At 41.6% G+C, this 27809-nt stretch overlaps 1 protein-coding gene across 10 annotated transcripts in view; it reads right to left on the bottom strand.

Annotated features, from left to right (window-relative positions):
- The window catches only part of GRB10 (growth factor receptor bound protein 10), a 302376-nt gene that overhangs the window by 50616 nt on the left and 223951 nt on the right, over positions 1–27809 (bottom strand). For 7 of the 10 annotated variants that reach the window (XM_073678334.1, XM_073678333.1, XM_073678326.1 and 4 more), the window contains 2 exons: positions 10234–10314; positions 4920–4985 (listed from right to left, as the gene is read on the bottom strand). The exons of 1 other annotated variant lie outside the window; for it this stretch is intronic. In XM_073678334.1, coding sequence (XP_073534435.1) covers positions 4920–4985; positions 10234–10314 — 147 coding nt within the window. The remainder of the gene's footprint in view (positions 1–4919; positions 4986–10233; positions 10315–27809) is intronic. 2 more of the 10 variants (XM_073678327.1, XM_073678328.1) reach the window with 2 other exon arrangements.

The raw sequence follows: 27809 nt of genomic DNA, 5'->3' as shown, positions 1-27809 counted from the left end.
GCCCAAGGAGCCATCTAGGTGGTATCACCAGCCTTACTCTGCAGCGCCAATTTAACTGTTTCTTAATCCCCCTCTATGATTAGTTTTAAATGTGATCCAAATTAAAAAGTATGATTTCTCAATAATCTCAGTACTTTCCATTTACCATTTTTTAGCAATTTTGTCTCTTATGTTTAGCTCTTCCCACACCCCTTCCAAAAGTCATAACTTTTTCCCCATTGGCATGGTCACATGAAACCTTGTTTGCTGTACAAGTTGTAGTTTTGAATGTCACCGTTTTATCATTTTACCATATTATATACTGAAAAATGGGAGCACTATTCCAAGTGGGTGAAATGGCGACAATGATTATCCATGTCAGTACGATTACAGCAATAAAAAAAGTTTTTTTTCAATATTATAAAAAAAAATGTCATAACTTTGTAACATCTATATATATTTTAGAATTTTTTTTATCCATCTATACATCTAATCTATGAATTGATAGTTTGAGACTTGTTACTTCCAGCAATGGAAGTGTGAGAACTTTTTCAGCTTGACAATGTTATCGATATTTTGAGCTACAGACATTTATTGCATTTTTGGGGAACGGGGTGGGGCGGTGAGGGAGTGCGGTGGCCAATAAGAAATAGAATTAGACATACCAGTAATTCCATTTCCAGGAGCCCACCAAGATATCACATTAAGAGGCAGATTCCCCACCCTAATTAGAGACATGAAACAAGTTCAATAGCCCCACCCCCTAACCACAGATTTCCTTTAAATTAGTAAACCGGAATGAATACTTAAATTATTTCACATCAAGAAGTAAAGTAAACAGAAGGGTGGGAAATACCCATGCTGTCAGGGAAAGTTCCTAGAAATGGAACTACAGTTAAGTTCAATTCTATTTTCTTAAGTTGCCCTTCACATTAGGAGGCATGCTAAAGGAACATTGTCAAAGAGAAGACTGCATGGAGAACTTTTTCTCCCTAAAGGGCAAGTCTTTAGCTGACAAAACATTTATAAAAAGGTTGATGGAAGACCAAGCAGCAGCTCTGCAAATCTGCTCATTGGAAGCACGAGCCCTTTTGGCCCAGGATAGAGTTTTTAGCTTTTGAGGGAGATAAATTGTTTTTCTTCAGCACCTCACAGATTGCATTTTCAAAACAAGTTGGCAATTTTTTCTTTGAAGCCTTCTTAGCCTTGTTATGCCCATACTACAGGACAAAGGTTTTGATCTTTTCTCCAATGTTTGATCGTTGTACATAGATGTATGCAGGAGTATCTTTAACCAAGTAGTGGAATTCTTTTTTGCTGGATTCCAACAGACTAAAGGAAAAATAATCTCATGAGACATGTAGAATTCGGATAGGACTTTAGGCTGGAATGATGGATCTAGATGGAAAACAATTTGATCCTCCAGTACCTTAAAGTAGGGTTCCCCAATAGGGAGGGCCTGAAGCTCATTGACTGCAGTTGTGATGGCTACCTAGAGGGTTGCTTTCCAGAAGTTTGTTTAGGTCTATTAAGGACAGTTCGAATTGAAACAGGATTAGGCCTTTGAGGACAATATTCAGATAACAGGATGGGACTAAGCTGGTTATTCTCAGGAATACCTGGGAGGCTGCGGTCATGAACCTTTTTATTCAATGTCACTCAGCAAGGTTAAAATTTGGACTTTTAGGTTACTCCCGTTTCAATCCTTTTGCAAAAAAGTCAAGAATTTTAGCAATATCTAGTTGGAGAATTCTGGGGAATAGGACCAGACCAGGATATAAAAAGTTTCCCACATTTTGTTATAGATGGCATTTTGTTACTTCCTTCCTACTCTTCTGAAGGGTACATATGATTGAAATGCCTCTCGCTTTTAGAATTAGGGTTTCAAAAGCCAAGTAGCAAAGCACACATTTTGAGGATTGGACCCCAATGTAGATTGCTGATTGGTGGGAGGATAAGAGGATTTTAAACCCTATGCAGCTTGAAGTGGGAAGATCAACTTCTCTTGCCAAAAAGGTGCTGTAAGAATTTTCTTGACCTTGTCCTGCATTTTTTTTTCTTTAAGTCCATGGCAACAGGGAAATCAGAGGAAAGGCATACACCAATTCCCAGGGATGAGACCATTTGTACACTGCCAAACAGGTATTGCTTTGGTTCAGGGAGAAGTCTTGTTTTACTTTTGCGTTTTGACGAGCAGCAACTAGATTAACTTCCGGATAGCACCATTTTTTGATCATCTGAAAGATTTTGACATTTAGATTCCATTTCACTGTATGTAAGCCTTTCCTGCTCAGGAATTAGCTTTGTTATTGGCTAAGCCTTTTAGGTGAAGTGCTGATACCGAGAAGCTACTGACTCAAATGAACTCTACATTGTTGTATTTTGTGCTTCTTTGACCACAAAGAAGAACCTCCATAGTTATCCCCATCCCCTCTTGCTGCCACTTTATTTCAAGATCTAGACAAAAACCCTGATGTAAGTACTCACCGTAGAGGACAGCATAAATGTGAATTGAGCCCTATTCCAATTGTTGGAAAGCAGAACAAATAGAAGCAGCTTTTTTCTTTTCTTTCAAACGCTGTTCATCATACAGTACAAGTGATAAGACCGCTTTGAAATTCAAGTCAGTGTGAAGACAGCAATACCTCATTAATAGTTTTTTTAGGTGTTGCTACTTTTGCACACTATGAACAATTTTATTTTCTAAAATAAAAACCCATCCGCCTTTGCATCGCCATATCATGAGAGCTACAACTTTTTCTAATTGACACAGTGTTGTAAGGTTGCAAGGTCAGACATGTGCCGCGGGGCCCTATGATGAGCAGTAACCTCAGAGGCCTTGACGTGGTCAGAAGTCCTGGCCAATATTGAAGAGGATGGAGATGCAGCGTCCTACGGCAGAAAGTATAGGACCAGAAGGCGGGTAGTGAGCAGCCAGAGTAGTAAGCAATGAGGCGATTATTCTTTGGCCTCTGGTTACCATAGCAAACATCGGGGCAGCAAAGTTAAAAAGGATGATTGTGTGAGGGAGCCCCCTCTCAATCTTCTAAATACCGCAGTCATTGATTGTGGCACCTAGACCGTTAAACAACCAAGGTAGTGCTGGCACTGGTTAATGTAGGAGCTTGGCTATTCCTGTTACATAATCACCTAGACATTACATCCAGTTGTAGGAGCTCCTTCCTGAATGAGATGTACTGTGACATCTTATATCAGGAAAGGGTTAAAGGGATGCAAGCCTCAAAAAATTACTTTTTAAATCAGGTTTTTGTTACATACAGGTGCATCTCACTAAATTAGAATATCAAAAAGTTAATTTCAGTTCTTCAATACAAAAACTGAAACTCATTATATAGAGTCATTACAAACAGTGTGATCTATTTCAAGTGTTTATTTCTGTTAATGTTGATTATGGCTTACAGCCAATGAAAACACAAAAGTCATTATCTCAGTAAATTACATTAACAAAAAACACCTGCAAAGGCTTTGTAAGCATTTAAAAAGGCCCCTTAGTCTGTTTTAGTAGGTTCCACAATCATGTGGAAGACTGCTGACTTGACAGATGTCCAGAAGGGAGTCATTGTACACACTCCACAAGGTCCCAGAGTTCCAATGTTCATTTGGAAATCAAGGTCCCAGAGTCTGGAGGAAGAGTGGAGAGGCACACAATCCAAGCTGCTTGAGGTCTAGTGTGAAGTTTCCACAATCAGTGATGGTTTGGGGAGCTATGTCATCTGCTGGTGTAGGTCCACTGTTTTATCAAGACCAAAGTCAGTGCAGCCGTCTACCAGGAAATTTTAGAGCACTTCATGCTTCCCTCTGCCGACAAGCTTTTTGGAGATGGAAATGTCATTCTCCAGCAGGACTTTGCACCTGTTCACACTGACAAAAATACCTGGTTTAAAAACAATCGCTGTGCTTGATTGGCCAGCAAACTCACCTGACCTTCACCTCAGAGAATCTATAGGGTATTGTCAAGAGGAAGATGAGAGACACCAGACCCAACAATGCAGACGAGCTGAAGGCTGCCATCAAAGCAACCTGGGCTTCCATAACACCTCAGCAGTGCCACAGGCTGATCGCCTCCATGCCACGCCGCATTGATGCAGTAATTGATGCAAAAGGAGCCCCAACTAAGTATTGAGTGCATTTACTGAACATACATTTCAGTAGGCCAACATTTCAGATTTTAAAAACATTTTTCAACCAGGTGTTATAAAGTATTCTAATTTACTGAGATAATGACTTGTGTTTTCATTGGCTGTAAGCCATAATCATCAACATTAACAGAAATAAACACTTGAAATAGATCACTGTTTGTAATTACTAATATAGGAGTTTCACTTTTTGTATTGAAGAACTACTGAAATAAATAAACTTTTTGATAATATTCTAATTTAGTGAGATGCACCTTTATAATTAAAAAAGGTAAAATCTACCCCTGTTGGACCAAAAACTGTTAAGTGTCACCATTAAAGAATAGAAATATATAGAATATAGTCATTTACATACAGATATTCAACCATTGAATTAGGTGACACTACTGAGGTGAAATGACTATTAAAGCTCAATACACCATCTTCATCCTGGTATTATAACTTTATACTTAATATTGGCACTTTTCTTGGTATGTATCCCTATTTGATATGTATTTTTCTGCTGTTATTCTGCACTGTCACTTTAGCATGCAATTCATCTTTGGCTTAGTTTGTATTCAATCTTCATGGTAATTCTAGAGGCTATTTCTGGTGATTTTTTTTAAGATGTGGTGTACTTTATATTTGCAGCTATCTTTTGCACTTTGTATTTGAATTTTTCTGCATCTTTCTCTCTATTACTTGGCTTATGGTCAGGTCAATTCCTCACATGAGCAGCACCCATTTAATATTTTTCTGTATTTTTATTCTGTCATTAATAAAAATTTATATTTTATTACATACTTCTGTTGTCACACGGTTCTTTCCACTTTCCTTGATTGGGACACTTGGAAGGCTGATTTTGATTTTCTATAATTAAAAAAAAAAGGTCTGCAATTTTATTTAATTTTTTCTTTAGATCACCATCTTCATTAAAAAGCAAAAATTTGTAATCTTCAAATTAACCTCCTGTCCTTTAAAGGGAATCTGTCAGTAGGATCAACCCTCCTAAACAGTCTATAGGGCATGAAGGTCATAGGAAGCAGAACATGCCTTGATATCAGTGATCCCATGTCTTATTCCAAAGACATCCACGTTTTTCTTATATGTAAATGAGCTGTTCCAGGATCTGACCGGAACACCGATCTGCATGAGAATCTGCTTCCATTACTTATTTTAAATGAAAGTGAGCATTACTGGTGTGAGACATGCAACTAACAATAGAAGTTACCTTTCTCTTATAACAAACATGTTGGCAGCTGCGGCTCAGCCCAGAAGGGGCTGGGCCACACACCACCCAGGAGGCGCTGGGGCTGCAGTTGTCATCAGTGGGACTAGAGCGCGCTGACCCCACCCACGTATGTCCTGACACGGGCACTCATTGCACGTGCCAGAGTGCAGTAGTGAACGATGTGTGATCTTGCAGTGTCAGGAGCGATTAAAGGGATAGCTTTTTGATGCCTGTTGGCCCAAGCACCACGATCGTTGGGAATATGCCAGAGAAAAATGACAATGTGGGATGTAAACAGCCTATGGGCCGGAAGTTCCCATCCCCTGTTGTCATGTAAAGTCAAGTCATTGCTGTAATACAGATTACATTGATACCTTTGGTGAAGAAATCAGCAACGTTCTTCTGTAAATCAGCATTTGAAGTCTTCTACTAATTAGGTCTTCTGTCTTCTCCTCCAGCCCCTCTGCTTGCCTCTGGTCTTTGAAATTCCAGCAACGACCTGTCATTCTAAGACCGGAGGGGGCTGGGGAAACAGATAGGGAGAAGATCCAGTGATCGAGCCCCTCTGCACCAAAATCTAATTAGCAGAAAACTTTAAATGCTGATAACTAAACAATGCAGATTTTTTAACCAAAGCCATCAATTTAATCAGTATTACAGTATCATTACAGCCATGTATTTACAAAATCCTGCAGACGGGTTCTATTTAAAAGCAGTCAGTGTGTAAGGCTGTGTGCCCACGATGCGTTTTTGGTGCGTATTTGCAGCGCATAATTGCTCCAGAAACGCATTGCATACCTTATCCCATGACATTCTGCAAGTTCTGTGCACATGATCCGTATTTTTTCTGCACAGATTTTACTCGCAGAAAAAATACGGACATGACCAATTCTTGTGCGTTTCTGCATGCGTATTTGCCTATACAATGCATTGAAAAAACCCATGGCAAATACGCATGCGTTTTTCTGCCAAGGAGATGCAGAAATGCTCAGGAAAATGTCTGCTTCATTTCTGCATCGTGGGCACTAAGCCTAAGGGTACGTGCCCACAATCTGGAATAGCAGCATTTCGGACTTGGCTCATCTGCGCTGCGTCCAAAACGCTGCGTTCTACGATACAAGCACAGTGGATCTGATTTATAGAAATCCTAGGCCCACTGTGCTTCTATAGGACGCTGCATAAACTCACCTGCAGTGTGGGCTTACGAGCCACAGAATGTCAATTTCCGTTGTGGAGACGCTAGTCTCCACAACAGAAATTTCCACAATAAAATGAACTGGATGCAGTCAATCCGCATAGTTGTATGAACATATGCGGATTTAACTGCGTGATTAGAACACAGCAAATAAATGCTGCTTCCAAAACAATATTTCCTGATTGTAGGCACATATCCCAAGACTGTCAACCAGGCGAGTTTCCATGTTACACCTATTATACCAAGGATCTTAAGATGGGAGGGGTGAGGAGAAGTGAGGAGCAGAGCAATAAACTGGCAGGGAAGCACACAGAAAAGCCAAGTCATTTGCTGGAAAGCTGCTGCACAACCCGAGAACTGGATTCACCGGTAAAGTGCTCAGTCCTGCTGCATAACAACCTTCACCCTGAGGCTGATATTCTTTGTGCTTCATGGGGAATAAAGCACAGAAAAGTACTGTTTCTGGGAGACCTAGCAGTTAGTCTTCTCCCACTAGTTCAAAGAACTGAAAATTGGAGAGGCTGCAGAGGGGAAAACTGGCAAAATTTACAGATGCAAGTTAACCAAAAACGCACAGCAGCTGGTAAAGAAAAAATACCTGAAGTGACAGGTTAGCTTTAGATGGTTTGGTGTATAAACTTTTTAACCCATTGCCGATTTAAAGAAAATCTATTTTAAGTGATTATAAACTTACTAAGAAAGGCCTTCCAGAGGTAAACTTGTGTGCAGAAAGGTTATTCTGATATGCTTCAGCCGCAAGAAAAAAAATTATGCGCCTTTGGCCTTACTTATATATTTGATGCTTATGGTGGCTAAAGGTGAAACCCATCTTTATATTAGCATGCCATACCTGGCCCACAATGTCAGTTGGACAACTTTCCCCTTCACCCTAAAAAGACATTTTCTACAAATGTATACAGTGCCTACAAGTAGTATTCAACCCCCTGCAGATTTAGCTGGTTGACACATGCGGAATTAACTTGGCATTGTGACATTTGTACTGTAGATCAGCCTGGAAGTGGGAAATGCACTGCAGCAAATTTTTTTATTTTTTTTATTTTTTTTAAAAACGTTAAAAGTTAATTCAGAGTGTCATTTATTATTCAACCCCTCAAACCACAAGAATTCTGTTTGGTCCCCCAAAAGTATTAAGAAGTAGTTCAGGCACCAAGAATGAGCTTCACATGTGTGGATTAAAGATCTTTTGCCAGCCTTTTCTGACTATTTAAGACCCTCCCCAAACTTGTGAACAGCATTCAGACATGGTCAACATGGGAAAGACAAAGGAGCATTCCAAGGCCATCAGAGACAAGATCGTGGAGGGTCACAAGGCTGGCAAGGGGTACAAAACCCTTTCCAAGGAGTTGGGCCTACCTGTCTCCACTGTTGGGAGCATCATCCGTAAGTGGAAGGCTTATGGAACTACTGTTAGCCTTCCACGGCCAGGACAGCCTTTGAAAGTGTCCTCCCGTGCCGAGGCCAGGCTTGTCCGAAGAGTCAAAGCTAACCCAAGGACAACAAGGAAGGAGCTCCGGGAAGATCTCATGGCAGTGGGGACATTGGTTTCAGTCAATACCATAAGTAACGTACTCCACCGCAATGGTCTCCGTTCCAGACGAGCCCGTAAGGTACCTTTACTTTCAAAGCGTCATGTCAAGGCTCGTCTACAGTTTGCTCGTGATCACTTGGAGGACTCAGACAGACTGGTTCAAGGTTCTATGGTCTGATGAGACCAAGATCGAGATCTTTGGTGCCAACCACACACGTGACGTTTGGAGACTGGATGGCACTGCATACGACCCCAAGAATACCATCCCTACAGTCAAGCATGGTGGTGGCAGCATCATGCTGTAGGGCTGTTTCTCTGCCAAGGGGCCTGGCCATCTGGCCCGCATCCATGGGAAGATGGATAGCACGGCCTACCTGGAGATTTTGGCCAAGAACCTCCGCTCCTCCATCAAGGATCTTAAGATGGGTCGTAATTTCATCTTCCAACAAGACAGCGACCCAAAGCACACAGCCAAGAAAACCAAGGCCTGGTTCAAGAGGGAAAAAGTCAAGGTGTTGGAGTGGTCTAGTCAGTCTCCTGACCTTAACCCAATTGAAAACTTGTGGAAGGAGCTCAAGAATAAAGTCCACATGAGACACCCAAAGAACCTAGATAACTTGGAGAAGATCTTCATGGAGGAGTGGGCCAAGATAACTCCACAGACCTGTGCCGGCCTGATCAGGTCTTATAAAAGATTATTAGCTGTAATTGCAAACAAGGGTTATTCCACAAAATATTAAACCTAGGGGTTGTATAATAATTGACCCACACTTTTATGTTTAAAATTTAATAAAATTCAACTGAGCAACATAACTTTTTGGTTTGTAAGATTTATGCTTCTGTTCATAAAACCTACTCTCGTTTGCAGTTTGAAGGCTCTAACTTGTTTGCATCTTATCAAACCAGCTAAATCTGCAGGGGGTTGAATACTACTTGTAGGCACTGTACATATCTGCATTTGTAGAGCTACATACTTTGTATAGTTAGTGGGGGAAAAAAACTGAAAAACGAAAAAACAACCCAATCTCCACCAAGTTTAGCCAGTCAGGTGGAGAATACTGATACAAGGAGCTTTATAATAAGGGGTTTTAACGAACTTATGACACCTTTTAGGCATTATACCTACAGAGGTTGAGGCTTGGTAAAAAGCTTTTTGTTAGTTTCTTCAGAAAACCCACATTGCTGTGCAGTGTCAGCTATCGCTTCATATTGCAAGTAGACATCTTGTCCTAATCACAAAATAAAGGTTTTCCTAACCTTCTGAGGGACATTAGAGTGTCAAGCACCAATTTCTGTCTGCTGGCATTGCAGATCAGAACAGGGCAAAGGCATACAATCCCAAAACCTACCTCCAGCAGCTGACAATCAACTGGCAACAATCAGAAAAAGGCCCCAAAGCCTACAGTCACCATATGCATAAACTCATATGTATGGCAAAAAAAAAAAAAAAACGCATTAGCCTTTTGCACACAAGCCATATAGTGTTACCTTAGGAGCACTCAAGCATTTTTTTTTTCCTCTTAGCCAATAATGACTTGATTCCCAAAGACCAGAGCAACTTATTCAGGGCAGAATCTATAAACTTGGAGCTCCTCGGCACCTATGTGACCCATCCTTTTGCTCACTAATGAAACACGTGCTGAAAACTTTACAGCTCACTTCCTCAAAGCATTAGAAATGACAAGAACACTTTTCCCCCGTCAAATTGCTTTATTAACAAAGTCAGTTAGTCTAAAAGTCAGGCACCCTTGGCCTCCACTACATTGAGCTGGATGTTGGGGAGTCTAAGACTTTGTATCAGCAGTCCTTCAGAGTGTTTCATCTACTTGGGGCAAGTGTTTATATTAAACTGCAAACAAAATTTGATCTTACATTCTTAGACTGCGAAGTTACCGTAATGTCTATGCATACTGTATATATGGGTATATTACTTTTATAAGCATACACCTCAATGTTTAGAGATTCTATGTAACCTACCATGATACATGATTACCCCAAAAGTGTAAGAGGACCCATTTTATTGTTTTCAATTGGTTGCAATTATGTTTGAAGTATCTGTAGGCCACAATAGAATTCTATAACTAAACGCCAGTGTATGGCTTGAAATATGCAATTGATCATGTGTATATCTGTTGGATTTTACCTGGATGAACATGTTATTGGAAACTGATGCTGGATTCCTTCTCCTTACATATTGAATGTGCTGCTTTGCACTTACTGCATCCTAAAAGGGAACAAGTGAGCTAGATTTAAAACCCAATTTTATCTTTTGTGATTAGTGTTCAACACTGCATAAGAAATGGTTGCCTGTTTTATATACAAAGTCTGTAGACTAAGCCTAGAATGGGAATTTACAGGAAAATTTAGTAAAAAAAAAAAAAATATGTATTTCCAACTAGAAGTGAGACTGCAGGGAGAACATGAAGTTATATTCTCCCTGCAGCCGCCAGTTTCCAGCCATTGGGGTGGTACAGTGACTGAACAGTCAGCGCTCACTAAACAGTGAATGTGCTATAATTAATCTCTGTACCTTGACTGACAGTGCTCAGTATAAAGTGACCCCTTTGCAACCCATGACGTCTTAGTACGTCATAGGGCTCCTCCCCTGGTTCAGTGAGGGCTCCGGCGCTGAGCCCGCACTGAACCGAGCACATGTCAGCTGATTCTTACAGCTGACATGTGCCCACAACAGCCGCGGGTGGAATCGCGATCCACCTGCGACTGTTAACATGTTAAATGCCGCTGTCAATCTCAGACAGCGGCATTTAACGCGCGCTTCCGGGAAGCGCGTCCTAAGCCCCACCCACCCCGTCACATGATCGCGGGTCACCGATGGATGGGCATGACAACCCAGGGTCTGTAACAGACGCCTGTGGTTGTCATGATATGGTCGCTATGAGTGCCACCTAGTGGTCGGCGCTCATAGCACAGGACCAATTCTGCTATATGCAGATCTGCTGATCCCCTGTATGTAGCAGAGCTGATCGGATAGTTGCTGCTTCTAGTCTCCTATGGAGACTATTGAAGCATGCAAAAAGTGAAAAAAAAAAAGTTTAAAAATATAAAAAAGTTTAAATCACCCCCCTTTCGCCCCATTCAATAAATATATATATATATATATATATATATATATATATATATAAATATATATATATATATATAAATATGTATAGATAAATATACATAGACATATTTGGTATCGCCGCATTCAGAATCGCCCAATCAATATAAAAAAAAGAATTAATCCGAACGGTAAAAGGCGCAACGAGAAAAAAATTCTAAATGCCAGAATTACGTTTTTTGGTCGCGCAAAATTGAAATAAAATGCAATAACGGGCGATCAAAACATCGGATCTACCCCAAAATGTTATCAATAAAAACGTCAGCCCGGCGCGCAAAAAATAAGCACTCACCCAGCCCCAGATTCCAAAAAATGGAGACGCTACGGGTCTTAGAAAATGGCGCTATATATATATATATTTTTTTTTTACCAAATTTTTGAATTTTTTTTTCAAATTTTTGAATTTTTTTTCACCACTTAAAAAAAAAAGGACCTATACATGTTTGGTGTCTACGAACTCGTAATGACCTGGAGAATAAGAATGGCAGGTCAGTTTTAGCATTAAGTAAACGTGGTAAAAAAAATAAAAAAAACAACTGAGGTATTGCACTTTTTTTGCAATTTCACCGCACTTGGAATTTTTTTCCCGTTTTTCTGTACACGATATGGTAAAACTAGTAATGGCGTTGAAAAGTACAACTCGTCCCGCAAAAAATAAGCCCTCAAATGGCCATATTGACAAAAAAATAAAAACGCTATGGCTCTGGGAACAAGGGGAGCAAAAAATGAAAACGCAAAAAGCTCTGGTCCTTAAGGGGTTAAGGAGGCAGACTGCATTTTCTCCCCGCAATTGTACGGGGACCATCAGCTGACTAAATGACGTCACCGCAGGTCCTGCCAGTACACCGCGGGCCACAGGGAGGAGACAGAAGAGGTGAGTATACGAGTTTTTTTCTTTTAATTTTTTTTACTATACATGCAGCATTTAAAGCATCTAAGTTAGTCACACAATATAAATCCATGCCAAGCACTTTTCCAAGTGATGCTCAAAATCGCTTGGAAAAGTGCTTGAAAAAACGCATGTAAAAACGCTGAAAAAACGCTGCTCTGGCAGAAAAAAAACGCATGTAAATCTGCATGAGTTTATTTCTGCCAGAGGGGCTAAAACGCTCTGCATCAAGTCAGCTACGTGGGCACATAGCCCAAGTCAGGAAGTTGGTGGAATGCCATTGAAGGAATATGGCATATGGAGTTATAGAGATCAGTTACTGACTGGTCTGGATAAACATGCTACAGTTGTGGCATCTGTCGTTTGAATTAAAGCTTTCTTAAAGGATTGTTGCTACTGGATACCTGTGCTTCCATCGTTATACCTGTCTTGAGGATCGGGGACTGTGATACAGACTATACTGGCACAAAGGCAGGGTAAATACCGTCCCGGAAAGGGGATCTGGTGGACTGAGACAATTGTATTTTGGACATTTACCTGTAGTTATTTTACCATGGTTGTGAGGAATAAAATATTGTTGCGTCGTTAACCTGCCTAGGTGATTATTAAAACCCACAAATCTCAGATCTTCACAACTTCCATCTCATAACTACAAAGATTAACAAAATACAGTAAACTTTAGAAGCTAATTACATTTCTCTGATCTGTCCGTCTCCTCTAGAGGTAAAAGAGAAAATGTTTTCATCCCTAAATGAACATTTTTCTTTACCAGCCTGAAAATTCACCTGGAAAAGGTGCATTTGGAACAGGTTTACATAATAGTATTTATTATATAGTAGTCTGCAACCCCTTATATAGCCAAGCTTCTACAAAAGTCGACTTTCAGCTCAAACACCAAAACTTTTACTAAAAGTTTCGCAAATCACAGTGATAAAACCTCAATATAAGTGTCAAGCTATTATTTCATGCCCGGCAGAAATATCAACAAGAGGATGAAAAATAGATGAAATCAAATCACCGTCAGCTATAACTTCAACAAATGCATTTGCTTTGCATATCAGGCGCTCTGAATTAGACTCAATACCAGCCCTTTTAAATTAAAGATGTCTAGTGGGCATCTTATTTAACTGTCATCTACAATATCTTAGCTAAGAAGTCTTGTAACCGTGATATCTTGTTAGCTAGCTCTCCTTGCTTCAGGACTTCAGGCACACCACTGGCAAGTACACTATTTAAAGCAGGCACAAGCCTTTTGACCATCGGCAGTGTATCAGCTGCCATTTAAAGGACGCAGCTTCTAGCCTGTCTTGACTCTGGATAGCCGATGTGGTCTCAGAATTGAATTACCAACTTATAGAGTTACAGCAAACTTTAGTGCCAAGTGGTCCGACCATGCCCCTTTCTAAGAAAAGCAGCTTATTGCCAATAGACAATGTACATAGAAAGCTGTTGCATGGGAGGGATCAGCTTTTAAGCTCTGCTACATCTAAAAACTGTCACAACTGCTGCACCCAGTAAACTAAGTGATACATCGCTGGATTCGGGGTCTCATCCTCGCTCATTACGCTGCTCTCAGATGAGGCAACAAAACCCTGGTGACAGGTTCCGTTTAACATTCTTAGAAAAAAAAATTACACCACCTTCACTTTTAACACCTGAGATCTTGGTTTATTCCCTTTCCACAAGACATAACTTGATTGGTGTTAGCATCAGGATGTATATTTACAGTGCCTTGAAAAACTATTCATAACCCGTAAACTTTCACAGATTTTCACATTATACCCACAAACAAATGTAATTTGGATTTTATATGATATACCAAAGCAAAGTAGCAAGTATTTGAAGTGTACGGAAAATGATACATTGTTTCCTAAATATTTAAAAACAAAAAAATCTGAAAACTGCATTTGCATTTAAACACCACCGCCCCCCCCAAGCCATAAGAAGTCCCATCTGCAGTTTGCAAAAAGCCATGAAGGGGACACAGCTAGTATGTGGAAGTATAATTTTTACAATGCAAAACGCTATGCGTGATGGAAAACTAAATACACCAACCTTTAAGCCACAGTACACTGAAGACTAAAACAAGGAGGTGCAAACAATGGTTTGGGGATGATTCTCATACTAAGAGTTGGGCCCATTTATAGCATACCAGGCACCATAGACCAGTTTGAATATATCAAACTATGAAAACTGGTCATGTTGCCTTATATTGAAGATATGCCCTTGAAATGGGCGTTTCAGCAGGCAAACTACCCCAAACCCCAGCAAGCAGTCAACATCCTGGTTCCAAACCAACAAGATTGAGGTTATGAAGTGGCCAGCCCAATCCCTAAACCGGAATCCAATTGATAATTTGTGGAGAGACATTAAAAATGCTGTCTTTGATACAAAGCCTAAGAATGCAAAAGTACTGTGGAATGTAGTCCAGTCAGCTTGGGCTGGAATATCAGTTCGCAGGTGTCAGATGTTCGTTGACTCCATGCCATACAGATGTAAAGCAGTTATCAGAAATAAAGATTATACAATTAAATATTAGTTCAGTGATTAACAGAAAAGCCAAGTCTGGAAACAAATTTCAGTTTATACTGCAAATATTCAGTTTTTAAATGAAAATGCAGACACGGCTTTTTTTTTTTTGAACAGCCTATTTTTCTTAATTTTCAGTTAACAAATTGATATTTTGTTCATATTTTCATTTGGCATTGAATGTGCAGTGCTCCCAGTGCCTGGGTGTATGGAAATAAAAAGTTCAATCCTCATAATGGCATTTATCAATTGTTTTAAAACACACTGCAAATATTTTGCACATAACTGTACATCACAGGAAGGCAAGAGACCAGATACACTAACCCCTCACATGCCACTGTCAAGCGTCAATAGTGATAGCAGCATGCGAGTCTGGCAAAGGCAAAGTGTTCCCTCTGTCCGGTCAGCCCATCAGTATGACAGCGAAAGCCTTAGTTACTTACCGGTAACGTGATTTTTCGGAGCCCATAACAGCACCACGTGAGAGAGAGGATCCGCCCATCAAGGACAGGAAACCTACAGGTTAAAAAGGGCAGCCCTCTCTTCCCACCTCAGTTTAGTTAACAGAGCATGAGAGTACCGCCAAGGTTAATTATAACAAAACAATCACATTAAGTACATTACTTTTCATCAATTTCCAGCAAGGGTGCACCAAAAGAAATCAACTCTACGGGAGTGCACAACACCAGTGAAGGGAGGGAATATAAAGGTGCTGTCATGGGCTCCGAAAAATCCCGTTACCGGTAAGTAACTAAGGCTTTATTCGGTCTCCCATGACAGCACCACGTGAGAGAATTACAGAGACGAAAGAAATTAGGGAGGGACCACAGCTTGAAGCACCCTTCTCCCGAAAGTAAGATCTGCAGAGCCACCCAGATCCAATCTATAGTGCCTATAGAAAGTAGAGGGAGAAGACCAAGTGGCAGCCTTACAAATTTCCTCAATGGAAAGCCCTGTCTTCTCCGCCCAGGAGGTTGATACCGCTCTGGTAGAATGCGCCCTCAATCCCTCCGGTATCTTTATCCCCTGAGGAGTATGCGAGGGAAATGGCCTCCTTGATCCATCTAGCGATTGTAGCCTTTGAGGCCTTACAACCCTTTCTAGCCCCCTGATAGCAAGTAAATAGGGACTTATCCTTTCTAAAGCCACGTGATACTTCTAAGTACTTTAGTACGCACCTCCTAAAGTCTAAAGTGTGAAGCCTCTTCTCCTTTTGATTTTTGGGCGGAAAGCAAAAAGTCGGGAGAACTATCTCCTGGGTTCTATGGAATCGAGTGGCCACTTTGGGAAGAAAGGCCGGATCAAGTTTTAATATAATCCTATCGTCCAGAATTTGCGTAAATGGAGGGCATATTGAAAGGGCCTGTAGGTCACTAACTCTCCTGGCTGAAGTTGGGGCTACTAACAGGACCATCTTTAGGAAAATAATTTTGGGGGAGACTAAATCTAGTGGCTCAAAAGGAGGACTGGTCAAGGCATCTAAGACAAAAATCAAATCCCAGGGAGACATCTTTACTTTGGTAATGGGTCTACACCTAAAGGAAGCTTTTATAAAACGGGCTATCCAATAGTTATCTGCAATATTGGAAGAAAATAAAGCTCCCAACGTCAACACCTGTACTTTCAAGGTACTGGTAGTGACACCTAATTCTAAGCCCCGCTGCAGAAATTCCAGAATTTCCCAATAGGGGGCCCCTCCTCCACCTTAACTTCTGCAAAGGACAGAAACTTCCTCCAGGTCGTGGCATAAATGCGGGTGGTAACAGGTTTTCTGCTAGCCAGGAGAGTATTCACTACATTTGCGGGGAATCCTTTGTTGGTCAATAACACCCTCTCAAATTCCACGCAGTCAAATATAGACTCGGGGTTGGAGGATGGGAAAGTGACCCCTGAGTGAGGAGGTCCGGAATCTCCGGAAGAACCCAGGGATCTGATATGGACATCTTCCGGAGACAAGGGAACCACGGTCTTTTGGGCCAAAAGGGGCATACGAGTATCACTCTGGCTCGGTCTGCCCTGATCTTTCTTATCACTGCTGGGAGCAGGATTATGGGAGGGAAGGCATATGCCAGAGGAAATCTCCAGGGAACCATGAAGGCGTCCACTGCCAGGAGTCCTTCTCTGGGGTCTAAGGAACAAAAATTTTCCACTTTCCGATTGGCCCTTGTTGCGAATAAATCCAGTCGGAAGGCCTCACGCTTCTACGATTCTGGAGAATATTTGCGCATTTAGGGACCACTCTCCCTCTTTTACAGAAGTACGGCTGAGGAAATCCGCTGTGATGTTTTCCTTCCCTTTTAGATGAGTAGCCAAAAGAGAGGGACAATGATCTTCGGCTTTCAGCAGAAGTGTGTTCTCTACCCTCATCAAGTTTCTTGAGCGGGTTCCCCCTTGGTGGTTTATGTAAGCTACCGTGACTTGATTGTCCGAGAGTATACGGACATGCTGGCCCTGTAAATATATAAGGAACTCGTTGAACGCATGCTGCACCGCCAGAAGCTCCTTAACATTTGATGACAACTGTCGCTCACTGCTTGACCAGGTTCCCTGCACGAATTTCCCTTCAAAGTGAGCCTGTAGCACTTGCATCAGTGGACAAGACTGCAGTTGGACTACATTCACAGGGAACCCCTTTAGCAAGATTGTCTTGTCGTAACCACCAACGAAGGGACTGTATGGCACAAGGACCTAGCGTAAACTCACAGTCTAGATGCCCCTCTAAAGCTGCGTTATTGTACAACACATCCCACTGAAAAGCTCTTGAATGTAATTGTGACCAACGAACCGCAGGAAAAGTGGAGGTGAAGGTTCCCAATAGTGACATGGCCTTACGGAGTGACAGAAGGTTTATGTATACACTGTGCTACCAACCCCCGGATTCTATCAATCTTTTCTTCTGTAAGACGACATAGCTGTTTCCTAGAATCTAAAATGACCCCCAGATATTGTTGTACCTTGAGTGGAGATAGTCTAGACTTTCCTAAATTTAGAAACCACCCAAAAACTCTTTAAGACCGACATGGTCTCCCGCACTGAACAAATGAGTTCCCCACTATCAGGAGATCATCCAGGTAAGGGATAATTAGAATGTCCCTTTCTCTTACATGGGCCATAACTTCCGCCATTACTTTAGTAAAAACTCGCGGGGCTATAGCTAAACCAAAGGGGAGTGCAGTGTATTGAAAGTGTTTAACCACCCCGTCAATTTCAATGGCCAGCCTCAAGTATTTCTGATAGTCACTATGAATTGGGATACGGTAATACGCATCTTTGAGATCGAGCACTACCATATAGCAGTGGGGAAAAAGTAACTTTATTACGGATTTTAAAGACTCCATTTTAAAGGTATGTATTTTAAGGAAATTATTCAGGGATTTCAGATTTATGATTGTCCTGAAACTCCCATCCGGTTTCGGAACCAAGAAGAGCGGGGAGTAGAAACAGAGACCCTTTTCCGCCTCCGTAACCTCAATCAGGTCGTGTTTTCTTATTAGGGCTTGTATTTCCGAAACGATGGCAGCCTGGCGTTCTGGGGAAGAACTGGAGGGAACAACCATGAATCTTTTGTGAGGCAATGCTTTAAATTGAAATTTAAGACCATACTTAATCAGGCTTAAAATCCAATTACTATGAGAAATCTGTTCCCAAGCTGGGACAAAAAACAAACAAAAAAAAAAAAAAAAAAATACAATCTCCCTCCCACCTGGGCTGATTGTGTATCCTCTGGCTTCTGCTCAATTTTTGGAGACGGACCAAAGAGTAGACCTCTACCTTTTCGACCCCTTTCGTCAGACTTGTCTTGCTCCCTGAAATATCTTTTCCGGAAAAATTTCCTCTTCCGGAACGATCTCTTAAAGGAGGGTAGAGGTACTGATGGAAACCCCTTCTTATGGTCCACAGCTTTCTCCAATAAGTCATCCATGGTCTGACCAAAGAGGTATTCTCCTTCGCACAGGATTGTGCACAGTCTGGATTTAGTCTGTAAATCCCCTGGCCAGCATTTAATCCACAAGGCTCGCAGAGCCGCATTTGACAGTGCTGCAGATTTTGCTGCCAACCTTACTGAGTCCACAGATGCATCAGCAAGAAAAGCTGCCGCCCCCTGAACCAGTGGAAGGGAAGAAAATGTCTTTCCTAGAAGTCCCATTCTTCAACTGACTGTCTAGCTGTTCAAGCCAAACCATCAGGGCTCTGGACGTGCAGGTGGCTGCTACTGTCGGCCTCCGTGCTCCCGCAGCTGTCTCCCATGCCCCTTTCAAGAAAGTATCAGCCTTGTCTGTCTAGGGGGGTCTCTCAATGCACCCATATCATCGAACAGGAGGGAAGTTCTTCTCGCTGCTTTGGTAACAGCAACATCCAGCTTGGGTGCTTTTAACCAGGAGGAACACATAGCATCCTCAAATGGATATTTCCTTTTAAAGGATGGAGGAACACTACCCTTCTTGTCAGGCTTTCTCCACTCCTTATCAATGAGGTCTTTCACCTTTGAATTTACCGGAAAGACCCTTCTTTTCTTTAGCCCCAGACCACCAAACATAACATCCTCAGCTGACTTCTCTGCCCTCGTGTCCACTATCCCCATTGTAGATCGGACGGCTTTTACTAGGGCATCGAACTCCTTCAGGGGAAAGCACTGTCTATCTGGCTCACTGTCAGAGGAAGAGAAGGCGGAGGAGGAAGCGACCGATAGCTCAGAGTCTGAACCCGGCTGCGTTTCTTGAGGAATATGCCCAGACTCTGAACCCTGCAATGCTTTGCCTATTTCTTCCCTAATTAAAGTTCTTAGGCCTAGGGAAAAATCTGGGGTTTCCTCCGACATCATCTTGCTAATACAAAGCTGGCATAACTTCTTGCTATATGAATCAGGGAGTGGACAGCTGCATAAGGCACATTCTCTGTGCTTGGATTTCGAGGAACATTTCTTGCTCTAAAAGAAAGTTATAGATAGAAAGAAGGAGGAAACATTAGTAGAACTTTCACGAAGATTCCACTCACCCCACAGAACCTTCGGTACCGTAGAAGCAGAAGAATCCAACATGCATGGCGAGGAATCACGCCGCACCGGACCGTCCTTCCTGCTCTTAGTGGTAGCTCTTCTAGCTGAACGACCAGACCCTAGCCGGGAATGACGCTGAGCCACTAATTGTGAGGGCTCCCCAGAGGGCTGCTCCTGCAGCAGCCTAGGTGACAACTCTTGTGAATCTTCCATAACTTACAGTGTAAGAATGGGCTGGGAAGCACCTCTGTATGTTACCAGACACTTTATATACTGGCCATACCGGTACCATGTGTGGGTGTGTTTCCTCTTTTTTTTTTTTTTTTTTTTTTTTTTTACCCAGGAGGGCGTTACCTGCTCCTTGGTCTTCCTCCCCAGGTGGCCAGATGGGTTCCAGGTGGGCTCCTCGCCGTCAGGTCCTTAATCCCCCGGCGTTCAGCTGCTCGCGCGCAAAATTCAAACGAGCTCCGGCCTCTTCCGGTGACGTCACAGGGACTTCCTGCCCGGCGCACCGGAAGTCACGTCACTAGGTCGCGCCTGTCACGTGCCCCGCCGTCGCGACCTGGATCTCCTGCAATTTGTAGCGGGGGGAGGAAGCCCGCTAGCGGCCCCACACCTGGCGGACATCTACCTCCCCGTGAGGCGATGTCACGCCCGCCGCAACGCTCACGGAGGCGCCCCACTGAGCCCTACCGTGGCGTCTCCAGAGGACCGGGACGGACCGGCTCCTACCACCTGCTGTGGCCCTCTCTGAGACAGGAGTCCATCTTCTGCAGGTAAGCCTGCGAGGTCTCCCATCATGGACAGGAAACCTAAACTGAGGCAGGAAGGGCCTTGATGGGCGGATCCTCTCTCTCACGTGGTGCTGTCATGGGAGACCGAATAAATTGTGAGATGTTGAACTAATGTAGCAACCAGAGGCTTAACCATGGTCTACGACCATACGCCAGGGATGGGTTCTGAACGTCTGATCATTGACAATGTCAGTGTTAAAAGGGGTATTCTCAAATTGTGTCTTAAGAAGCTCACAGCTCTGCAGTCTCTTTACTACCTGGTGTATGGGGAAGAGCTCCTCTGAGTGACACTTCTGGTCAATTCTGATAAGGTCCTCACTATGCTTACATGGAGATAACAGGGCATTTGAACAAGCACACAGCTCAGGAAAGCAAGAACCGTAATTAGGAGAACTGCCCTGGAAACCAATCATGCTGGGGAATTGTGATTATGCAGAACGGATAGCTTTGAGGGGGGGGGGGGGGGGGGGAAGTTGTATAGAATTCAATTACCTGGAGAAGGCTGAACTCTGATCTCCAAAGTCAACTCCTCTCCTGGAATGTAACCATGAATGGCCAAGCCTTGGAACAATGCCGTACACTAAAAAGGCTCGCATAGTAGGAGCAAAAAAAAGCATGTAAACAAGATGGCAAATGGCTTGCTTTTTCTAATGAAATCAATTTAATTTGGGAAAACCTATTTAAAAGATTGCATGCACAAGTCACCTTATAGGACTGTACAGCTTGTCCCCCTCCCCCCCCAAATATGTATACAAAAAAGAAAAAAATGTTATGGGTATCAAAATATTGAGACAAGAAAAACAGAAAACCCTATATATGCAGGATATAACATGTCAATTACACCTAAGTGGCAATGAGCAAAAAATAATTTCTAGTTTCTTAAATTTTGCCTCTGAGTAACAAGGACCAGTCACATTAGATTTAAACAACCCTAATCTTTGCTCTCAATGTCATGAATCTACTCATTTTCCTCTGAGAACACATGCATATATGGCCAACATGTATGTGTTTGGGGTAATCTGGAACAATAGTAGATTGCATTTCTCGTCTTCAATAGCTAAAGTCAATCTGGAGCTTACATACTCTCCAAGTCAGATTTTTTTTTTTGTTTTGTTTTTTTGTTACAAATTGGTTTAACCTAACTAAAACCCAGCCACTGCTTTACAGTTTTCTTAGAGAACTCCCCTGGGTGCCCCATAGTGTCTGGCAGGGGTTCCTTTTTAGTAATACTGCCATTTTTCATGACCAACATCTATGTGATTTTGTTACCAATGCTCACTCCTATATTAAGAATACTGGCGATTTTTGCAACATCAGAGACATAGGTGTGACAGATTCCACTATTTCAGCATCCTTTGATGCTGTTTCTCTGTATACCTCCTCCACTGAGCATGAGAAGGGACTTCTGGCTGTGGCAGATATGCTTTCCAGCTCAGACATTGGGCCCGAGCGTACACGTTGCCCTTGCGCTGGCGGGTTCATCCTAAGAAGGAACTACTTCCTATTTGGGGTTTATTCCTTCCTGCAGTGCTGGGGTACAGCCATGGGGTCCAATGTAGCCCCTACGTATGGCAACATCTACGTGGTGGTATTTGAGAGGTAGGTGTACAGCTACAATTTTTTTTTTTTTTTTTGGGGGGGGACTTGATATGCGCGCAGAATTTGTGCCTAGGGGTTACTCTACTCGTGGTCCTTAGGGACATGAGATTTAGAACTAAAACGGGAAGACCTTGTAAAAGTTTGTGTCCCTCACAGACACTCATGAGGATCCCCTTTGTCTCCATTTTTTGCCCTGTTAGTGGACAAGTAGCAGGGATATTGAACAGACCATGGCCCCAATTACATAGGAGAGACCCTTCTATTGCCAATTTCATATCCCGACCTCTGTTATACAGATGGGGTAGGAATTTAAAGGATAAGATGGTAAAATTGTACATTGGATCTTTGAAGACCGAAACAAATAACTTATTAGTGATTTATGTGATCTCATGTCCCTGTGGACTTCGTTACATTGAGGAGAAGACCATGGAGATTTGGGCCTGTATTAGCAAACGCACAAGGACCATCAGGACCGGTCTCTCTGATTTGCCAGTTCCCAAACATTTTTAGAAGAACAGATATTTGGTGAATCAATTGAGTTTGAGTCATTGATGGTAAACCTGTATAGAGGGGTGGAACTAGGCTTTAGCTACTGAAAAGGAAGGAACTAAAATGGATCCATGAACTGGAGAGTCTCCAGCCAATAGATCTTGGTATAGAATATAATTCTTAGTTGCCTATGATTATCCCTTGCCCTTCCATACATCTATTGTCTTTAGTATTTTTTTATTGCTTTTTTTATTACTTGAAGTTTTTTTTTTCTACCAGTGGGGATGTTTGACTCGGACGGTTGAATGTTGACCCAGATTCAAGTTGATTGACATGAATGGCGTTCCATACGATGCAATCTTACTGTATGATGCACTTTGTTGCCAATATATCAGTCTCCCCTGTGTTCCTTCCCCCCTCTTGGTCCTCCATTCTCCACCTTGCGCTCTGATCTAGAATAGTTTTCATATGCATTTTGACAAATGTTTTGTTTACTAACCTGTTATCACAGTACTCATGACAACAGGAAGCTTTGATCAAGAATAATCAGCGTCACCAACAAGCGCAGTTTGCCTTGGTCATTGCTGGGTTGCGGTTATGTGACAGATTCCCTGACGATGCCACTGATGTCTGCCCTGTGATCGGGCATCACCTGAGCAGTCACACTGCTTATGGTGCCAGGTTGTTTTTGCATTGGGTGGTGGTTTCCCTGGTTATTACATTGCCGCGCTCCTATTGGATGATAGTCGCTGTAGTTTTCATGCAAACCATGTTATGTATATTATCCCACATGATGGCCGTTTTATATTGTATCAGTGGTAAGTGGTGTCTATTTATGTATTGGCCTCCAGTCCTCTCTTGTCAGTGTATGTTTTTTTTATGTATATTGATAATTGCTCTAGCGGGTGGAACCATTTCGTGATTGGTGTATTCAAGTGAGCCACACTATTTAAGCACGTCATGCTGCTCTGGGTTTCTATTTGATGAAGACCTTTTGAAAGGTCGAACCATTGTCACCTTTTGTATATGGCAGAATAAGTTGTTTTATTTCTACACCTGTGCTTTGGATGCTGTCTCTTGTGATTGTACAGTTCAATGAAGTTGGCACTGGTTCTGCCAAGATTTCTTACAAGCGCAGTCTTTCCTTGCGGTGGTGCATGCGCTGTAAAGGTCCGAATGACATTGCAAAAAGAATGATCCATCAGTCACTGACAGCTGATGCCCTGAACTTACAGCTCTCTGGCATCTTTATCCTCCTGCAGTGAAGCCCTCTGCAACCTCATGCACAAATATTTGCCAACAGATACCTAAAAGAACGGAGAAATGGACTTCTAATGAAAAGGTCCAGCCACTAAACTGTGTCAAGCTGTGCTCTTTTGGTTGTGAACATTTAATCCAAAAAAAAAAAAAGAAAAAGAAAACTCTACCACCACTGATCGGATATTGATGTGTTAGTCCTCAAAATCTTTCAAAGCGAGACGAATTCAATAAAACACCGGAAAGGAGCTGTGACGTATTGCAGACGGATGGTATACATCCATGTTTTATTCCAACAGAACTGATACCATCTCTATCAGTCCCCACCCCACACACAATTGCTTTTCAAGATGTTTGCAATGAATGACTCAACTAGTACTGGTGGAAATACTGTGAAAATATCAGAATTTTGGCAAAAATATAGCACATTTTTAAACTTAAATTTTTACGCCCTTAAATCAAATAGTTCTATCACAAAAAAAAGTTAACATTTACCACAAGTCTACTTTACATCAGCATAATTTTCTAAGCTTTTAGTTAGGAAGTTAGAAGGGTTAAAAGTTTATCAGCAATTATTTCCTTTTGTAATAAAAAAAAAAAAAAATGATTGTAATTTCTTTTAGAAACATCACATTTGAAGTGACTGAGGGGCCTGTCACAGAAAGTACTCAAAAGTGACATTCTAAGAACTGCATCCCTCAAAGTGAACAAAACTACATTCTAGAAGTTTAACCCTTCAGGTGCTTCACAGGAATTAATGCAATATGGAAGAAAAACATGAACATTTTACTTTTCCTACAAAAATGTTGATTTATTCCTAATTTAATTTTTACAAAAGGTACAGGAGAAAATAGACCGCATCTGTTGTGCAATCTCTCCTGAGTACGCAGATACTGCATGTGTGATGGAAAACTACTTTTTGGGTGCACAGCAGGGCTTGGAAGGGAAGGAGCACCATTTGACTTTTGTAACACAAGTTTGGCTGTAATGGATAGCGGGCGACATGTCACGTTTGCAGAGCCCCTGATGTGCCTAAACAGTAGAAACCTCTCCCCACCCTCCCATTTTGGAAACTACACCCCTCAAGGAATTTATCTAGAGGTGTGGTGAGCACCTTGAACCCACAGGTGCTTTACAGAATTTTGTAAACGCTCAGCCTTAAAAAAAACACAACATTTTTCCGGCTTTATCCCCACAGTTATTTTCACAGAGGCAAGAGGAGAAAATGAACAGTTTATTTTTTTTACTCCATTCCTAGTGTGAGATACAAGTCATTAGACTATTCTCTGGGTTGGTGCGATTACAGATTTATATTCTTTATGTTTGGCTGCTATCACACCAGAAGACATTTTTATACACAAAAACATCAAGGCTACTTCCCGGTAAAGCCGGTTTTTTCAATAACCCATGACAACATACTTGAGAGATCCACCCACCAAGGACAAGAAACCTACTGAAATAAAAGGGTGGCACTTCTCCCCCACATCAGTTAGGTTACAGAGCACGAGTACCTCCAAAAAGATTATACATATAACAGACACCACATCAAAAAAAAACATCCAATCTATAGTGCACACCCATATGGTGAGAAAAAAATTAAGGGGGGTGGGTTGGGGGAAAGATCATATATGGGTGCTGTCATGGATTCCAGAAAAACCAGCTACCGGTAAGTAACCTTATTTTCCCTTCACCCATGACCGCACACCTGAGATTTCTTGAGAATAGAGAAACACCTTCGGGAGGGACCACCACTTGCAGCACCCATCTGCCAGAGTTTAAGTCAGCAGAGGAGAATAGATCTAGTCTGTGGTGCCCTAAGGAAAGTGAATGGTGAGGACCAGGTAGCAGCCTTACAAATTTGATCAATAAATACTTCACCTTTCTCGGCTCAGGAGGTCACAACAACTCTGGTGGAGTGAGCCTTTATGCCATCAGGAACCGGAGTGCCACTAGCCGAGTAGGCTAAACTAATGGCCTCCCTGATCCACCTTGCAATGGTACTCTTGGATACCCCGTATCCCTTCCTGCTACCTTGAAAGGCTACAAACAGGGACTGGGCTTTCCGCCACAGACTAGTCAGATATGTACTCTAACAGTGTTCTTCTAACATCCAGACTGAAATTTTCCTACCCTGAATTCCTAGGCCCATTACAAAAGGAGGGCATGATAATCTCCTGACTAAAACTTTAAGGCTACCTTGGAAAGGTAGACCGAATAAGGTCTCAGTATAACCCTATCTTCATATCTGTGTATAAGGAGGGCTTGTAGAAAGGGCCTGTATATCACTTACCCTGCGGGCTGATGTCAATGCTACCAATATGATAGTTTTAAGGGTAAGATACTTGGCAAACAACTCCTGTAGAGGGCTGAATGGGTATTTGGTCAATGCCTCTGGTACTAGGTTTAGATTCCATTGGGTAACCTTTTGAATTGGTAGGAAATGATCACCTGTAATGTCATTTTGTTACTTTATTACAATTATTTAAAAACACAGAAAACAGAGTAAAAATAAAAATCCAGCCCCTAAAAAATCCCATAAAACCACAAGGGTGGTGCGGTCCACCACTATCTTATTGGCATGAGGTAGTATGTTGTACAAGTTAGCTCAATGTACATCAGTATTACCAGCATATATACTGCATAGCATGAATTAATGCACTTAGTCAAATTCCAAAGAAGTCTATTATACAATTCTATCCCTAATAATAAATTGTGCAAAATAACTCGATATACAACAATATTGCCCATATACAATGCAAAATATGAATCAATTAGTTGGCCAAGTTGCAATCAAGGTATATTGCACATTTCCGTCAGATATATAATCACAGTATAATGCAAAATGTGAATCAATTAGTTGGTTATGTTACAATCAGAATATATTGCACAATTTCATCAAATATATAACCACATAGTTATGTATATTGCTTAACATCAGCATTTAATAACACATGTATATTCCTCAACATAAATCGAATATATAATGGCTAAAAATACAAACCAGATGCCATGGCAGTATCTCCACACCACCCAAGCACCCCAACGAACGTTTCGAAAACGTTGCTTCCTCGGGGGTTCCGGTGTGGAGATACTGTCATGGCATCCGGTTTGTATTTTTAGCCATTATATATTCGATTTATGTTGCGGAATATACATGTGTTATTAAATGCTGATTTTAACCAATTTACATAACTATGGTTATATATTTGATGGAATTGTGCAATATATTCTGATTGTAACAACCAACTAATTGATTCACATTTTGCATTATACTGATTATATATCTGACGGAATTGTACAACATACCTTGATTGCAACTTAGCCAACTAATTGATTCATATTTTGCATTATATATGGGCAATATTGCTGTATATCGAGTTTTGCACAATGTATTATAAGGGATAGAATTGTATAATAGACTTCTTTGGAATTTGACTAAATGCATTAATTCATGCTATGCAGTAGATATGCTGGTAATACTGATGTATATTGAGCTAACTTGTACAACATACTACCTCATGCCAATAAGCGTGGTGGACCGCACCACCCTTGTTTTATGGGATTTTTTAGGGGCTGGATTTTTATTTTTACTCTGTTTGCTGTGTTTAAATAATTGTAATAAAGTAACAATATGAAATAGATGACTTTCCTATTAATTGACTACTATAATGTAAGGAGGAAGTGTATATAGGCTATAATAATTTGGGTTACTTCTTATGAATTACCTATGGATCTATATAACCTTTATGTGGTTATTAACATTTGGAATTGGGACTGGCCTGGACCCCATCAATTTTTATGAATCTCTATACCCACTTATTGGCCCTGAGATTACAATTGTACAACACACCCAAGGCTGACACCTGAACCTTGAGAGTACTAGTAGCTAATCCAAACTCAAACCCCGTCTGGAGGAACTCTAGGATGGGACCATCTGGAGCCTTTTCTCCCAAAGCCTTACCGGAAAATTCCAGAATTTTTTTCCACGTCCTGCCGTAAATCTTTTTTATAGGCTTTCAACTTTAAAAAGGTGGAGACTAACCCT

Source organism: Phyllobates terribilis, unplaced genomic scaffold, assembly GCF_046119375.1.
Source record: "Phyllobates terribilis strain yellow unplaced genomic scaffold, ASM4611937v1 Scaffold_4__5_contigs__length_816908805, whole genome shotgun sequence".
Taxonomy (NCBI): Eukaryota; Metazoa; Chordata; class Amphibia; order Anura; family Dendrobatidae; genus Phyllobates; species Phyllobates terribilis.
The sequence above is the reverse complement of the archived record's forward strand: the minus strand, read 5'-3'. Positions and strand labels throughout refer to the sequence as shown.